At 38.2% G+C, this 18,484-nt stretch overlaps 1 protein-coding gene across 1 annotated transcript in view; it reads right to left on the bottom strand.

The window, feature by feature from the left end:
• Positions 1–18,484, bottom strand: part of DOCK3 (dedicator of cytokinesis 3) — a 463,183-nt gene that overhangs the window by 190,871 nt on the left and 253,828 nt on the right. Inside the window, exons 8-9 of the mRNA XM_028479808.2 lie at positions 11,427–11,468; positions 10,584–10,738 (exon numbers count right to left, since the gene is read on the bottom strand). Of these exons, the coding sequence (XP_028335609.1) occupies positions 10,584–10,738; positions 11,427–11,468 (197 nt within the window). The remainder of the gene's footprint in view (positions 1–10,583; positions 10,739–11,426; positions 11,469–18,484) is intronic.

Raw genomic sequence — 18,484 nt, 5'->3', positions numbered from 1 at the left:
TCTTTCATATTTTTCATCTCCTTTTTAGCTCTTTGCAACATTCTGGATAGTTACACTCATTTATTCAACAAACACTTATTGAGCACTTACTAGGTGACAAGCACTGTTCCAGGCACTTGAGTACCTTACTGAACAAAATACATCCCTCTCTGTCCAGGAAACACAAAATGAGGAAACAGATAATAAGTGATAAGCATAATAAATGACTAAACTATGTAGAATGTAGAAGGTGATAAATGTTATTAAAAAACAAACAGGAGAGTAATTTCTTCTTCTTTTTTTTTTTTTTTTTTTTTTCGGTACGCGGGCCTCTCACTATTGTGGCCTCTCCCGTTGCGGAGTACAGGCTCCGGACGCGCAGGCTCAGCAGCCACGGCTCACGGGCCTAGCCACTCCGCAGCATGTGGGATCTTCCCGGACTGGGGCACGAACCTGTGACCCCTGCATCGGCAGGCAGACTCTCAACCACTGCGCCACCAGGGAAGCCCTTCTTTTTTTTTTTTTAACTTCAAAAAAAAGACAATTTTATTTGCCTATAATGTTATTATGGATTGTCTTAGAAAATTCTGTTTCAGAGCATAAGTGAGGCAAATCTGCATAATGTTTGTCATACTGGTTATGTGATGATACAGAAAATACATATACATTTTAGTAAGTCTTGCATTTAAATTAGGTGTAACACTTGCTAGGAAAATTCACATCTCCCAGCATTTCTTTTTTTAAAACCACTTTATTGAGGTATAATTGACAAATAAAAAGCTATATATATTTAATGTATACAACTGGATGAGTTTGGAGATAAATATACACCTGTGAACCCATCACCACAATGTTATGTTATGTCTAAGTCATAAACATAGTCATCATCTCCAAAAGTTTCTTCTCATTCTATTTATTATTATCATCTACTTATAGTGTGAAATGAGAATACTTAACAAAAGATCTAAACTCTTAGCAAATTTTTAAGTGTGCAATACAGTATTGCTAACTGTAGGCACCATGCCATATAGTAGATCTCTAGAATTTATTCACCTGGTATAACTGAAAGTTTGTACTACCCTTAACTAATACCTCCCCATTTTCCCCTCTCCCTAGGCTCCGGCAACCACCATTTTACTCTCTCCTCCTTTGAGTCTGACTATTTTAGATTCCTCATATAAGCAGTATTATGTATTATTTGTCCTTCTATGTCTGGCTTGTTTCATGAAGCACAATACCCTCAAAGTTCACCCATCTTGTTGCAAATGGCAGTTTCCCTCTTTTTAAAGGCTAAACAATATCCCATTTTATGTATATGCTACATTTTATTTATGCATTCACTCACCAATAGACACTGAGGTTGCTTCCTTGTTTGGCTGTTGTAAATAAGGCTGCAATGAACATGGGAATGCAGCTATCTCTTTGAGATCCTGATTTCAATTCCTTTGCATATATTCCCAGAAGTGGGATTGCTGGATCATATGATAGATCTATTTTCTATTTTTTTTGAGAAGCCTCCATACTGTTTTCCATAGTGGCTGCATCAGTTTACATTACCAACAGTGTACAAGAGTTCCCTTTTCTCCACATCCTCCCCAACATTTATCTTTTTTAAAAAATTAGATAAATTTGACATGATACATTTTATAAACTTAAGGTATACAGTGTGTTACTTTGATACATTTATATATTGTAATATGATTACCACTGAAGCAATATTTAGCATATAATTATGGTGCAATATTATTGTCCTTTATTAATTATATTGTGTTTAAATCTCCATGGCTTATTTACTACTTGTTATAAGTTCATACCCTTAAACACCACCAATTTTATCCCCCACCCCTGCTCCTCCATCTCCTGGTAACCACCATTTTACTCTCTGTTTTTTCACAGGTTTGACTTTTTTAGATTCCACATACAAGTGATATAATACTTTCTCTGTCTGACTTAACTCACTTAGCATAATGTGGTCAAGTTTCATCCTTATTGTTGAAAATGCAGGATATTCTCTGTTCTCATGGCTGAATAATATTCCATTGTGTATATACAACACATCTTTTTATCCATTCATCTATTGATAGGCATTGGGGTTGTTTCCATACCTTGACTACTGTAAATAATGCTGTGATAAACATGGGTATGCATATATCTTATCAAAATCCCACTTTTTTTTTTTTTGCGGTACGTGGGCCTCTCACTGCTGTGGCCTCTCCCGTTGCAGAGCACAGGCTCCGGACGCGCAGGCTCAGTGGCCATGGCTCACGGGCCCAGCCGCTCCGGGCATATGGGATCTTCCCCGACTGGGGCGCGAACCCGTGTCCCCTGCATCGGCAGGCGGACTCTCAACCACTGCACCACCATGGAAGCCCCAAAATCCCACTTTTTTAAAAATTAACTTTTATTGAAAAAATCCCACTTTTATTTCCTTTGGGTATATACCCAGAAGTGGAATTGCTGGCTCATATGGTAGATCTATTTTTTAATTTTTGAGGAACCTCTATATTGTTTTCCATAGTGGCTGGATTAATTTACATTTCCACCAACAGTATATAAGGGTTCCCTTTTCACCACATCCTTGAGCCATTCTAACAGATGGGAGGTGATATCTCATTTTGGTTTTTATAAGCCCCAAAATCCCGCTTTTTTAAAAATTAACTTTTATTGAAAAAATCCCACTTTTATTTCCTTTGGGTATATACCCAGAAGTGGAATTGCTGGCTCATATGGTAGATCTATTTTTTAATTTTTGAGGAACCTCTATATTGTTTTCCATAGTGGCTGGATTAATTTACATTTCCACCAACAGTATATAAGGGTTCCCTTTTCACCACATCCTTGAGCCATTCTAACAGATGGGAGGTGATATCTCATTTTGGTTTTTATTTGCTTCTCCCTGATGATTAATGATGTCAAGCATTGTTTCATGTGCATATTGGCCACTTTGATGCCCTCTTTGGAAAAATGTCTGTTTAGTTCTCCTGCCAGTTATAAAATCAGATTGTTTGTTTTTATGTTATTAAATTTTATTTGTTCTCTATATATTTTGGATATTAACTCCTTATCTGATTTGGATATTATTTTGGTTTGCAAAAATTTTCTCCCATTTCATAGGCTGTCTTCATTTTGTTGATTGTTTCCTTTGCTGTTCAGAATGAAGTTTTTTAGTTTGATGTAATCCCACTTGTCTATTTTTGCTTTTGTTGTTTATGCTTTCAGGGTTGTAGCCAAAAAATCATTGTCAAAGCCAATGTCAATAAACTTTTTCCCTCTGTTTTCTTCTAGGAGTTTTATGGTTTCAGGTCTTACATTAAGTCTTTAATCTATTTTGAGTTGATTTTTGTGTATAGTGTAAGGGTAAAATTTCATTCTTTTGCATATGGATATCCAGCTTTCCCAACACCATTTATTTCAGAGACTATCCTTTCCTCATTGTGTATTCTTGGCACCTTTGTCAAAGATCAGTTGACTGGACATGTGTGGGTTTATTTCTGGGCTCTTTGTGCTGTTCCATAGGTCTACATGTCTGCTTTTATGCCAGTACCATCCTGTTTTAATTACTGTAGCTCTGTAATATATTTTGAAATAAAAAAGTGTATACCTTCAGCTTTGTTCAATTGTGTTTTCTCCTTTACTGGCATTTTTTCCCCAATCTTAAATGAACTCTTTTTTTTTTTTTCCACTAGGCACTGTGCCCCTTCTTAGGTTGTAGCAAGGATCAGATGCAACAAATTGCTTTTTTAATGAACTCTTATATTACCTGACAGCATGCTGCATGTTAGGTGCATAAAATGTTTTCTTAATGACTGAAATATTACCTGTGTTTTGCCCTCTGCTCTTCTCACATGCTATTTAAATAGGTTTGGATAGCTTTGTTTCTGCATACAGGAACTATCCCTAAGAAAATTCTTATCTTCATCTGTGACACCTTACCTGCATCCCAGATGCCCCCACTACATGGCATGTGGTTTGCATAGCTATCACTTCAAACTCAACATAGCCCAAAATGAACTCAACATTTCTTTCACTTGGCTGGATTCAATAATTATAGTACCACTCTCCTTGCCTCCAAGGTAGAAAAACATTGAGTTACATGTTTTAAAAAGAGAGAGAGAGAAAAGAGATAAGAGGAATAACTAAGTTTGCTGCTACACTTAGTTGACTACTCATTCATTCAATAAGTAACTTCAGTACCTACCAAATGCTAATATTCTCTTAGGTTCAAGGGATTTGCTAGTGAATAAGATAAAAAAATTTCTGTTCTCATATAAAATAGGTAAATAACAATGATCTACTATATAGCACAGGGAACTATACTCAACATCTTATAATAACCTATAATGGAAAAGAATCTGAAAAAGAATATATGTGTATATATATATATATATATATATATATGTGTGTGTGTGTGTTTAACTGAATCACTTTGCTGTACACTTGAAACTAAAAAAATATTGTAAATGATCTATACTTCAATTAAAAAAGTAAAGAAAAAAGAGAAAAATACCTCTGTTCTCACGGGGCTTACAGCCCACTGACGAGACACAGACAATAAAAAAGGTAAATAATTAAACTATTTAGTATGCTAGATGGTAATAAATGCTTGGGAAATATAAAGCAAGGAAAGGATTGAGAGTATGCATGTGTATGTAGGAGATGATGGTAATGATCATTTCAGTTCTAGACAGGGGGGCCAGGAAAAGCCTGAGAGGGTGATAATTGAGGAAAAACCTGAAGAAGGTCAGGATGCAAGCACCATGAGGCTATCCAGGAGACAGCATGTGCAAAGGAAGGCCCTAAGGTAGGAACACGTGTAATGTTTTTAGGGCATAGCAAGGAAGTCATTGTAAAGTAGAGTGATCAAGGCGGGAAATGATAGGAAATTAAATTATAGAGGTGATGAGTCTGGGACCACATCTTATATGGTAAGATGCCCTTTCTTCTCTAATCTTAGTACTAGTCCCCTTATCCTGAGGCCTTATCAACTCATATCTGCAACAGCTCCTAACTCATCTCATCCATTTTCCAGTTTAACCTATATATTGCCACTGGGATAATCCCAAATCACCATGTTCAACATGGCAGTCCCCCATTCAAGGATTGAGAACAGTTTATCTAATACATCAAGTCTCAATCAGTCTACAGGGTTTTCAGGGCTATCTCCAACCTATTCAATCTTGTATTAGCACTTAAACTTTTTCCTAGCTCTAACAGCCTCTTCCAATTTCCTGCATACATGCATTCATGTCTTTATTATTTCTAACTCAAGCTTTTGCTTTTGCTGCTTTTCATACTTGAATATCTCCTCTTCTTGAACTTACAATAAAATCCAAAATCTTTCTACGGCTGTAAGGCCCCACATAATCTGGTCCCTGACTATCTCTTCTTGTGACTGCTTCTTGTGATATCCTTTCCTTCCCTCACTCACTATATTCCCCCAACAATGACTACCTCCCAGTTTTCTGAATGTACAAAGTTTTCCCCTGCATCTAGACCTTCTGCCTAGATCATGTTATCCACTCTTTTTTTCTTACTCATACTTTAAGCCTTAGTTTGGATGCCATAAGAGCTCCCTTCCCTGCACTCCAATCTACATGAGGTTTCACAGCACGCTGCATGATTTTCCTTTATAGCACTTATGACAATTTTTAAACTATGTGCTTATTCATGTGATCATGTGTTTAATGGTCTCTCTACTAGAAACAGCTAGTTTCTCAACTAGATCCTAAGCTCCAGGAAGACAAGCAGATCTCTCTCTTGCTCACCTCAGTATCCCTAGCACCTAACGCAATACTTGGTAGATGCTTAATAAATATCTGTTGAACAAATGAGTTAATACCTTATCTGGATCCTGGCCACTGTTTTTCAACTACTTTCATTTTCTCCAAGAGCCCTTGAGGTTTTCTCAGTCTCTCAATGTCCCTTTTCTTCCCTGACTTCTTTTCCTCTTAAAAATAATAGTTCTTCGAATGTTGAATTCAAAACCCTGGTGACAACTGATCCAGCTCACCATGACAGGATAAGTCATCTCTCCCAGTATATCATTGCAAAGCTAACTATATTTCTTTCCCAAACCATACAATTTAATCCTAAATATGAAGCAAAGTCTGAAATGTAACTGATTAGAAAAAATATATAAAACAACCAGGATTTGGATAGGACTTCTCATTTTTTTCAGCTTGAAAAGCTCTATAAAAGTTTCTATCGTAATAGGTTGTATTTTATGTTTGTTTTTCCCTGAATTTTTTTTTTTAAGATTTTCTTTTTTTTTTTTTTTTTTTTGTGGTATGCGGGCCTCCCTCTGTTGTGGCTTCTCCCGTTGCGGAGCACAGGCTCCGGACGCGCAGGCCCAGCGGCCATGGCTCACGGGCCCAGCCGCTCCGCGGCATGTGGGATCCTCCCAGACCGGGGCGCGAACCCGATTCCCCTGCATCGGCAGGCGGACGCGCAACCACTGCGCCACCAGGGAAGCCCTAAGATTTTCTTTTTTTGATGTGGACCATTTTGAAAGTCTTTACTGAGTTTGTTACAATGCTGCTTCTGTTTTATGTTTTGGTTTTATGGCCGCGAGGCATGTGGGATCTTAGCTCCCCAACCAGGGATCGAACCTGCACCCCCTGCATTGGAAGGCAAAGTCTTAACCACTGGACCACCAGGGAAGTCCCTCCTTGACTTCTTCTTCTTTTTTTTTTTAATACATCTTTATTGGAGTATAATTGCTTCACAATACCGTGTTAATGTTGCACAACAAAGCGAATCAGCCATATGCATACACATGTCCCCATATCCCCTCCCTCTTGAGCCTCCCTGCCATCCTCTCTATCCCACCCTTTTAGGTCATGGCAAAGCACCGAGCCGATCTCCCTGTGCTATGCTGCTGCTTCCCATCAGCCAACTATTTCACATTCACCTCCCTGACTTCTTATTGTGCTTAAAGTCTTGCCACATGTCAATAAGACATCTGCCCATCTTACTTTTCCACTCAGCTTGTTTGGTACTTAAAATTGGGCATAACATGTTTCACATCTTTTAGGAATTCTGTAATACCCTGTTCAGACCTCCTCAGGGGCAGGGACGTTTCTTTTTTTAACTCTAAATCCCTAGCAGGTATTGCAGGGGCCCATAAACAAGAAACCCTCAGCAAATGCTTGCTAAACTGTTCAATTAAATGAAAATTTCTTGATTCACAGGAGACTGATTGGTACTTATATGATAGATGGATTTATTCATTCATTCACTCAATAACTATTTATTTAATGCTCCAATATCCAAAGTCCTGTGGTTAGCACTGGGGAGAAAATGGTACAAAAAAAACATGAGGAAGCTCCCATTCCAGTAGGGGAAATCTACATGCATGTGTATAATTACAGTATAATATCTGGTAATGGGATAAAGCTAGGTACAGGGTGACATAATGTGCACAATGAAGCCCCAGGGCTGATTCTACTCATAAATAGAATGAGGAAGGCTCCATAAAGTTGAGTTGTAAAGAATGACCAGGAGTTTACCAAGCCAACAAAGGTAGAGAGGCATGAAAGAGCAAGGCATGTTTAGAAAAAGCCAAATAAGTCATCAAGAGTAAAATAGGATGCATGAAATAAGGTTAGAGAAACAGGCAGAATTATATCATGCTGGGCCTTTTATGCCATGCTAAGTAACAAGGGCTTTTAGCCTAAGTGGGAGCTGACATGAACAGTTTGTATTTTTAAAAGAGAAGTATGGTGGTGGTGTGGAAGATAACTCAGGGTAGGAAGACAGATTCAGGGAGTCTACATTTGGGGAGAAATGTGAAGGATCTGGGGTGACAGTGAGGATAAAGTTAGGGTAGTGATTTGATTGGCATTAGGAGATACAAGTTAATAAGATACAGTGATTAACTGAGAAGGGATGGAGATATAGAGGGAGGAGCCTAAGAGGACTCCTAAGTTTCTCATATGGATCTCTGAGCAAATGCCTTTCACTTGATTTAAGGAGGAAGTATGTGTGTGAGGATAGAAAATGAATGAAGTTTAGAAATATTGATGGATGTCTGAAGGACATCTAAGGGCATATGTCTGGTAGAAATAAGGAAATGAGGACCTGAAGCTCAGGGGAGAGGTCTTAATTAGAGATTTAGATTTCAAGGCTAAATATTTATGATTCTGTTTGGAATGATGAAATGAAACAAAAAAACAGAGCTACCAAGGCCCTGCCAGCTGCTGCTTCTGCTCTCCAGCAGATCATCTAATACTCATCAGTCAACATATATCAGAATGCATGATGTGGGTTGGCAATTTGTCATTCACTTTAGCCCTTCTAGGTTTGCCTGTGGAATCAGCAATAAGACTTAGAGTAGAGGAATAGCTGGTCTTCTCTTTAGTTTGCTCCCCCGCTCACATGTGTTCTTTGGCACAGAGGCTGAGTGTGTCCTGGCAATACTGAATACTAGACTAGCACCATTTGATTGGGGGCCAGACTACAAACATTTGACTGGAAAAATAGTCACTCAAGGAGTTATCTTGAGGAGAAGAAACAATTAAACCGATTGCTCTGTATCTATTCTCTGTGCACCTGATGTAATACATCCCCCTAATCTTTTGTGACTTCTGACAACTGCTTCAAAACAGTAATATGTGACCAATTTGATAATTAATCATAATGAAAGCATAATTATCTGATAATACCTGCTCAATTACCTAAAATTTTTAAGGGCTTACACACTACACAAATCCTAATGGAAAGAAGAAAGAACATTTATTGGTTAAACCTATGTCTAAAATTCTATTTGTTAGTTCACTCTTAAAACTAAAGAAAGTGTATATTTTCAACTAAGAATCTTACAGTTTTATTATCTGAATGTGAAGGTTGTATAGTTCTCTAATATGTAGGGATTTTAAATGACCTAATCATTTCCAGCAAATCTATAAAAATTATTTTTTACATTTCTTCTTTTAAAATGTTTTATTGTTTCTTGAGACTAAATTATAAACAATAAGTCCAAAAATAAAACAACTGCATGGACTGATGATCCTGCATGAATTACAAACCAGAGTAATGGAGGTGCCTGTACTGGGCTTGCATCTTCTTTGTGCAGTAAGTCCGATAAAGAATGTACTGGGCACAGGCACTGTGTGTGGCGCTAGGATCATGGAGAGAGAAGACATAGTCCCTGGCACTCAGAGATGACAAAACAGTGTGCTCTGGTTTTCAAACTGTATCCCATGTACTTTCAGAGGTTCCACAGGGTACTTACTAGGTAGGGGCAGGGACATTGTGAGATTCCTGTTATTTCCCCTTTCATCAGCAGAGTAGTTCTATTTTATCTGTTTCATTTATTGAACTTTCTTATAAAATTTAGCTTGAAGAAAAAGGACTCTTCCACACACAAATGTAAATAAGAAAGTTTACAAACCTTTAGTCTAGTAGAAAAACAAGAGCAGTCAGAATCTAAATCCATGCAGCCCTGGCCTATAGTTTTGCCTATGTGCAGCAGCTGTAGTTGCCTTCACCACCACAGCTTTCCTAGAAGCACATACTGGGAGCCACTGGTGACAAGGAAAACCCACCTGCCCTCATCAGTGAGTATATCATTTTACTCCTATGCCAAAGTGAAGCAAAGTGCTTTAATTTGGCGGGGGCAGGGTGGGATAATCAAGACTAGAGGCACTGTGGAACATACAAATTAACTGCTTTCTTTTTGTACTCTGTTATAACTTCCATTTAAAATCTTCCCACATGTAGCATGCAATTGGAAAAGTAAAAGTTATTTTCAAATCTTAAGTAAAACAACAACAACCCATAAAGCAGTCTTAACACAGAAAGTTCCCATGCAACATAAAAGTATCCCAAGATTTATTTTCTCTCTGCCTCACCTAGAAGATAATCACAGAGAAAAGTCAGGGCTCCCTAAAATTCCAAGTTGGCTTACAAAGGTCTTCTCACCCTTTTAGAGCCTTGTTGACATCTAGAGGAAGAGAAGCCTAGAATGTCTCCTTGATTTCTCCCTACCTTTCAAGGGGAAAAACACTACTGCAGTTGCTCATGCTTAAGGGTCTCATTGCTCTGTCAAGACACAGTCTACTGCATGTCAGCCCCTTTCTGTGGCTTCTCCTCCAATCCAAGTAAAAGAGGAATGATAGAGTCAGGCCAACTTTCCCTTTTGTCCAGAATATGCTCTTTCTTTTACAGGGCTAGGCAGACAATGAGGGCTGGGGCTGCCCTCCTTGTGAGCCCTCTCCATCCCACATGCAGGAAAGCAGAGCCCAGGGCTTCCTGCATTCAAGAGCTGGGTCGCTTTGCTGAATTTGCTTTGTTCTATGTTTCTCCTGTGTGTTTCCTCTGGCATTGAATAGATGCATCCTTTGCTTTCCCTGAGGTGGTGATGGCCAAGAATGAGTTTTGAGCTTCCAAGTGGAAATAGACACAGGGACAAAAGAGGCCATATGTGACTTCAGGGTACACTGGGATTTGAAGCAAAACTCTCAGCTAAATAAGAGAATGTTACTTAATCTTGTTTTGCCTCCTCTGTGCATCTATCTTCTCTGAAGTCCAGAGATGCCTATGATCTAGGACACACCATTCTAATACAGAGTCTCAACCTCACCAGAGCTTCTAATAACTTTTACCTGATCTGCTTGCCTTCTCTCATATCATATAAGGAAAAGAAGACATCGGTATCTTCCCCAATGGTATTGTAGGTGAAACTCTTCAGACTGAGGAAGAAGTGATGTGGCACTGGTATCCGACAGGTTTCCCCATGTCGTGGGCGCATTGTATCTACCTAATGAGGAAGGCAAAAAACAGTGATTGCTAATATTTTAGTTATTCATTATACTGATCATAAGTAAAATTAAAACTAAATGACAAACTCTCCTCATACTGCTGAAGGGGATCATTTAAGACAAAGGGAGATTGAAAGTGTTTTCTTTGCTAGTAGCAGATGTTGCGTCAATATGCTTGATTTGAGGTAGGCAAATATGCAGCTGGGAAAAGTAAACAGAGTGAAGGAGATATGGGAACATTAATTCCAACTTATAAGTGAACTCAAAATCTCCACCAGGTCACAAACATCTAAATTCTCCAGAGAACCATTTTCAAAGTCACTTCTTGGAGATGCTGTCATGACCCTGATGGACTTGGTTTATACTGTTAGATAGTAATAGTTACCATTCTAAATACCATTTTTATTTTCTCAGACTGATTCATTTTAGTCTCTCAGTCTACTCTGTTTCAACTGTGCTTGTGTAAATTTGCACAGAGGAGTGGAGAGTAGCCAAGTCTGCTTGGAGGTCAGGGCTCCTTAGGTCACGATCAAGAAGTCAATGATAAAAATAAATAAATAAATAAAAATAAAGGATTATCAAAAAGAAAAAAAAGAAGGCAGTAATTTCTTGGTGCATCCCTATTTTATAATTGCGTAAAAGAAAGAATTGAGGGAAAAGAGAGGGAGGCCTGGTTAAGTTGCTTACCTGAGATGTGCTTTGCTGTACGCTCTGCCGGCTAGATAAATGCTATGGAAAGAAAGAAAAACTCAATCAATTGGGAAGGAAACTAACTTTTATCAGGAACCTTCTATATGCTAGGCATTTTGATATATATTTTACATATATGATCTCATTTAATTCTAATAACCTTGTTAGACAAATGTTATTTGTTTTTGACAGAGCCAACTAAGGTTTAGTGTAAGGAAGTGAAATGCTGAAGGTCCCACACAGCAAGAAGGTGGCAAAGTCTGGATTCAAACCCAGGCCTTTCTAGCTTAGAGTACCAGCCAAGTCACAGGTGGGTGCTTGCTACTGGATTTTTGTTTTGCCACTGTCCTCTCCACACAATGTATCACATCCTGCACTGCGTGACACAGCTTCCTCAGGCTCTCCATACTGGAGAAGGTATAGCCTTTAACCACAAGTGGCTCCTTCCCAAACATCTCTCCATGTTGTTTCTTTGCAGCTGGGTAAAGTTAGAAGAAGCAGATTCCAATCCCAGCTGCATGCAAATGGGTTGTGAAACTCCAGACAAATTGTTTACCCTCTCCAAGGGACATTTTCCCTCAACTATAAAAATGAAATAAAAGTTTTTGTTGTCTTCCTCACAAGGTTAATGCAAGGTTCAAATAACATAACGGGAAGCAGCAAGACACAGTAGTTAGGGACCTAAGTGTAAAATTTTAAATCTTGACTCACAATTTCCTCATCTGTAAAGTGAGGATAACATTTCATGCTGAACCTCATAGGGTTTTGTGCAGATTAACCCAGCATAGTACACATTGTAAGTGGTTGATCATTGTTATCTATAATTAGTATTCTTCTTATTATTGCTGTTCTATTTTTATAATTAGTTATTAAGGAAAAGTCAGTCACATTTAGAAGTAAACCCCGGCCAGGAAGAAAGGTGTGTTCATCATTCTTCAAGTCCCTGGTCTTAGGAAACTTGAAAATGAGAGTTTCTATCCTGCCTCCTTTTGGCCCCTATAGGTTGTGAGACAGCTCTCATTTGTTGAACTGTTCCCCATCACATGGCTAATAAGACTGGTTGCTGAGTAGAATGGTTTCATTCTTTTAACAAGTATACACATTTAACCCTAAATAAAACTGCAGTACAATTAAATATTAATTTAAATGCATCTCACTAGCTATATTAATTAATTATTAAATATTCATGTGCATTATTAGCTATATTAGCTAATTATTATTGACTATTAATGTTCATCCATGGGAAAATATGTTCCCATAATACATATTAAATATAATTAAAACAGGTCTCCACCAGCTGGGGAAATCATCACATAGAAGGCTTATGTACAAAAGAAAACTTCATATATAAAATAGTTCACAAAAAAAAAAAAGCTTTAAAAAAATCAGGCTTTCAAAAAAAAAAAGCAAGCTTTCTATGGTTTACTGACCCATATCCCACTGGGAAGGTTACTGGCCTACAACTCTTTTCATTGTTTTATTTTTAGGGACTATACTAAGGCATTCTTCTCAAGTGAATTTACTGACTAACTCTTAAAAATGACTACCAATCATAAACATTAATGTTCAATTATAACTATATATGGGAGTTTACAGCTAATTTCAGTGTAAATCATCCCGGTTGACAATAACAGACATCATTCTAGACTTCAGAGGCATCAAATTTGGGGAGAACTTGGGACCTCCCTGCTGGCGCAGTGGTTACAAATCTGCATGGCAGTGCAGGGGACACAGGTTCGATCCCTGGTCCGGGAAGATCCCACATTCTGCGGAGTAACTAAGCCTGTGTGCCACAACTACTGAGCCTGCGATCTAGAGCCCGAGAACCACAACTACTGAGCCAGCAATCTAGAGCCCGAGAACCACAACTACTGAGCCAGCATGCTGCAACTACTGAAGCCCGTGCACCTAGAGCCCATGTTCTGCAACAAGAGAAGCCACCGCAATGAGAAGCCCATGCACCGCAACAAAGAGTAGGCCCCACTGAGAGCTCGTGCACTGCAAGGAAGAGTAGCCCCCCACTCGCCGCAACTAGAGAAAGCCTGCAGGCAGTAAAGAAGATCCAACGCAGTCCAAAAAATAAATTAAAAGAAAAAAACTGGGGGAGAACTCTTCAACCTAGTCTGAAAGCACCCCACATGGGTAGCCAGAGAATGATATCAGAACTGGCATTTTGGAATGTACAAATGTACATTTCCACCAAAAGTGCATAAGAGTTCTCTTTTCTCCAAATCCTGACCAGCATTTATTTAATGATAAGCAAATAGGTGTGAAGTAATATCTAACAGGTGTGAGGTAGCATCTCATTGTGGTTTTGATTTGCATTTCCCTGATGATCAGTGATTATCAAACACCTTTTCAGGTATGTATGACTTCTTTGGAAAAAAGTCACATCTTTCTCTCATTTAAAAACTCAGAATAATTGATTTTTTCCTACTGAGTTTTAAGAGTTCCTTATATATTTTGGATATTAATCCTTTATCATATATAAGGTTTGCAAACATTTTCTCCTATTCTGCAGCGTTGAATTTTCATTTTGTTGATTGCATATTTTGCTGTACAGAAACTTTTCTGTTTGATATAGTCCCACTTGCTGATTTTTGCTTTTGTTGCTTGTGCTCTTTATGTCATATCCAAAAGATCATTGTCAACACCAACATCAAGCAGTTTTTCCCTTATGTTTCCTTATAGGAGATTTACGGTTTCAGGTCTAACATTTAAGTCCTTAATACATTTGGAGTTAATATTTGTGCGTGGCATAAAACAGGAGTACAGTTTCGTTCTTCTGCATATGCAGTTCTCCCAACATTTATTGAAGAGACTATCCTTTCCCCAGTGAATATTACTGGCTCCTTTGTTAAAATATTGCTTGACTGTATATGTGTGGGTTTATTACTGGGATTTTGATTCTGTCCCATTGGTCTACGTGTCTGTTTTTATGCCAGTACAACATTCACTGTTTTGAATTACTATAAATTTATAATATAGTTCAAAATCAGAAAGTGTGATGTTTCCAGGCTTTTTTCTTTCTCAAGATTGCTTTGGCTATTCAGAGTCCATTGTGGTTGCACACAAATTTTAGGATTGGTTTTTCTATTTCTGTGGAAAACACCACTGGAATTTTTATAGGGATTGCATTGAATCTATAGATGGCTTTGGGTAGGGTGGATATTTTAACAATATTAACTCTTCTAATTCTTGAGCATGGGATATCTTTCCATTTATTTTTGTCTTCTTTAATTTCATCAATATCTTATAGTTTTCAGTATATAGATCTTTCACTAACTTAGTGAAAAGTTATTTCTAAGTATTTTATTGTTTTTGATGCTATTGTAAATAGGATTGTTTGCTTTATTTTCTTTCAGATAGATCATAGGGTATTCTGATTTTTGTAATTGATTTATATATGTTGATTCTGTATCCTGAAACTTTATTGAATTTTTTTATTCTAACAGTTTTTTGGTGGAGTCTTCAAAATTTTCTATGTATAAGTTCATGTCATCTGCAAGTAGTGACAGTTTCTTTCTTTCTTTCCCATTTGGATGCCTTTTCTTTCTTCTTCTTGCCTAACTGCTCTATTGTTCTGGCTAGGGCTTCCAGTACTATGGGTTTGTTTTTTTTGTTGTTGTTGGTGGTGGTGGTTTTTCTGGCTGTGTTGTGTCTTTGTTGCTGTGTGCGGGCTTTCTCCAGTTGCAGCGAGCGGGTGCTACTCTTCATTGTGGTGAGCGGGCTTCTCATTGTGGTAGCTTCTCTTGTTGCAGAGCATGGGCTCTAGGAACGTGGACTTTAGTGGTTGCAGCACGTGGGCTCAGTAGTTTCGGCACACGGGCCCTAGGGCACACAGGCTTCAGTAGTTGTGGCGCATGGGCTCAGTAGTTGCAGCACATGGGTTCTAGGGCGTGTGGGCTTCAGTAGTTGTGGCACGCAGGCTGAGTAGCTGTGGCTCGCGGGCTCTAGAGTGCAGGCTCGGTTGTTGTGGCGCATGGGCTTAGTTGCTCTGCAGCACATGGGACCTTCCCAGACCAAGGATCAAACCCATTGGCAGGTGCATTCTTAACCACTGTGCCACCAGGGATGTCCCTCCAGTACTATGTTGAATAGGAATGGTGAGAGTGGGCACCCTTGTCTTGTTCTTGATCTTAGAGAAAAAGCTTTCAACCTTTCATTGTTGAGTATGATGTTAGCTATGGGCTTCTCATATATGGCTTCCTTATATTGAGGTGTGCTTCTTCTATGCCCACTTTCTTGAGAGTTTTTATCCTAAAGGATGTTGAAATTTTGTCAATTGCTCTTTCTGCATCTATTGAGATGATCTTATGATTTTTTAATTGAACTACAGTTGATTCACAATGTTGTGTTAGTTTCAGGCATATAGCAAAGTGAGTCACTTTATATGTATATGTATATATATGTATATATATATATATACACACACATATATATGTATATATATATGTTTTACAGATTCTTTTCCATTATAGGTTTTGATCATGATTTTTATCCTTTATTTTGTTAATGTGGCACATTACGTTGATTGATTTGCAGATGCTGAACCATTCTTACATTCCTGAAATAAATCCCACTTGATCATGTGCTGTTAATGTGCTGTTGAATCTGGTTTGCTAGAATTTTTTTTTTTTTTTTTTGCGGTACGCGGGTCTCTCACTGTTGTGGCCTCTCCCGTTGCAGAGCAGAGGCTCTGGACACGCAGGCTCAGCGGCCATGGCTCACGGGCCCAGCCTCTCCATGGCATGTGGGATCTTCCCGGACCGAGGCATGAACCCGTGTCCCCTGCATCAGCAGGCGGACCCTCAACCACTGCGCCACCAGGGAAGCCTGGTTTGCTAGAATTTTGTTGAGAATTTTTGTATCTACATTCATCTGGGATATTGGCCTTCTTTTCTTGGAGTGTCCTTATCTGGCTTTGGTATCAGGGTAATGATGGCCTTGTAAAATAAGTTTGAAGAGTGTTTCCTCCTATTCAATTTCTTTGGAAGAGTTTCAGAAGGATTGGCATTCATTCTTCTTAAATGTTTGAGAAAATTCACCCATTAAGCCATCTGGTCCTGGGCTTTCTTTGTTAGGAAGTTTTTGATTACTGATTCAATCTCCTTACTCGTTATTGGTCTGTTCAGTTTTCCTATTTCTTCATAATTTAGTCTTGGTAGGTTGTATGTTTCTATTTAGGGTGTCCAATTTGTTGGCATATAATTGTTCATAGCAGTCTCTTATGATAATTTGTATTTCTGTTTATCAGCTGTCTCTTCTTTCAATTATAATTTTATTTACTTGAGTTCTCTTTTTTCTTGCTAAATCTAGCTAAAGATTTGCCAACTAGTCTTTTCAAAAAAAAAAACTATTCTTTATTTCATTTATTTTTGCCCTTATCTTTGTTACCTCCTTCCTTCTGCTGACTTTGGGAATAGTTTGTTCTTTTCCTAGTTCTATGAAGTATAAAGTTCGGTTATTTGAGATCTTTTTTTCTTAACGAAGGCATTTATCACTATATACTTTCCTCTTAGAATTGCTTTCACTGCATCCCTAAGTTTTAGCATGTTGTGTTTCCATTTTTGCTTGTCTCAGGACATATTTTTTTATTTCCCTTTTGATTTCTTCTTTGACTCATTGGTTGTTCAGGATTGTGTTGCTTAACTGCAACATATTTGTGGATTTTCCAGTTTTCTTCCTGTTAGTGAATTCTAGTTTCAAATCACTGTAGTCAGAAAAGATATTTCATATGATTTCTATCTTATTAAATTTGTTAAGACTTATTTTGTGGCCTAACATGTGATCTATCCTGGAGATTGTTCCGTGTGCACTTGAGAAGAATGTGTATCCTACTGCTATTGGACAGAATATTCTTAATATTCCAAATATGACTGTTAGGTCCATTTGGTACTAAGTGTAGTTCAAGTCCAACGTGTCCTCATTGATTTCCTGTCTGAATGATCTATCACTTGTTGAAAGTGGGGTACTAAAGAATCTAATATTGTTGTATTCTTGTCTATTTCTTGCTTCAGTTCTGTTAATATTTGCTCTATAGATTCAGGTTCTCTGAAGTTGGGTGCATACATATTTACAGTTGTTATATGCTCTTGATGAATGACCCCTCTATCATTATATAAGCACCCTCTTTGTTTCTTGTTACAGTTTTTTAATTAAAGCCTATTTTGGGACTTCTTTGTTTCTTGTTACAGTTTTTTAATTAAAGCCTATTTTGGGACTTCCTTTGCGGTGCAGGGGTTAAGAATCCGCCTGCCAATGCAGGGGACACGGGTTTGAGCCCTGGTCCGGGAAGATCCCACATGCCACGGAGCAACTAAGCCCGTGCACCACAACTACTGAGCCTGCGCTCTACAGCCTGTGAGCCACAACTCCTGAGCCCACGTGCCACAACTACTGAAGCCCACGTGCCTAGAGCCCATGCTCCACAATAAAGAGAAGCCACCGCAATGAGAAGCCCATGCATCACAACGAAGAGTAGCCCCCACTCACCGCAACTAGAGAAAGCCCAAGCACAGCAATGAAGACCCAACACAGCCATAAATAAATAAATAAATAAATTTATTTTAAAAAAATAGCTTATTCTGTCTGATATAAAAATAGCTACTGCTGCCATCTTTTGGTTGCCATTTGGATGGATTATCTTTTTCTGTTTCTTGCTTTCAGCCTATGCATGTTCTCAACACTAAAGTGAGTCTGTCAATAAACAGAATATTCTTGGGGTTTTTTTTTTTTAATCCATTTGGCCGTTCTATGTCTTTTGATTGAGAATTTAATCCATTTACATTTAAGTAAAGTAATTATAGATAGGTAAGAAATTTCTATTGTTATTTTAAAAGTTGTTTTCTAGCTTGTTTTGTAGTTCCTTTCCTCTTCTCTTGCTGTCTTTCTTTGTGAACTGATGATTTTCCATAGTAGTGTGTTTTGATTCACTTCTCTTTATCTTGTATGTATCTACTGTAGGCTTTTGCTTTCTGGTTACGTGAGACTTACATAAAACATCTTACAGATAAAGCTATTACAACTTAACTTCTTCAATCCCATACAAAATC

This window comes from Physeter macrocephalus, chromosome 18 (genome assembly GCF_002837175.3).
Source record: "Physeter macrocephalus isolate SW-GA chromosome 18, ASM283717v5, whole genome shotgun sequence".
In the NCBI taxonomy this organism is placed as follows: Eukaryota; Metazoa; Chordata; class Mammalia; order Artiodactyla; family Physeteridae; genus Physeter; species Physeter macrocephalus.
The sequence above is the reverse complement of the archived record's forward strand: the minus strand, read 5'-3'. Positions and strand labels throughout refer to the sequence as shown.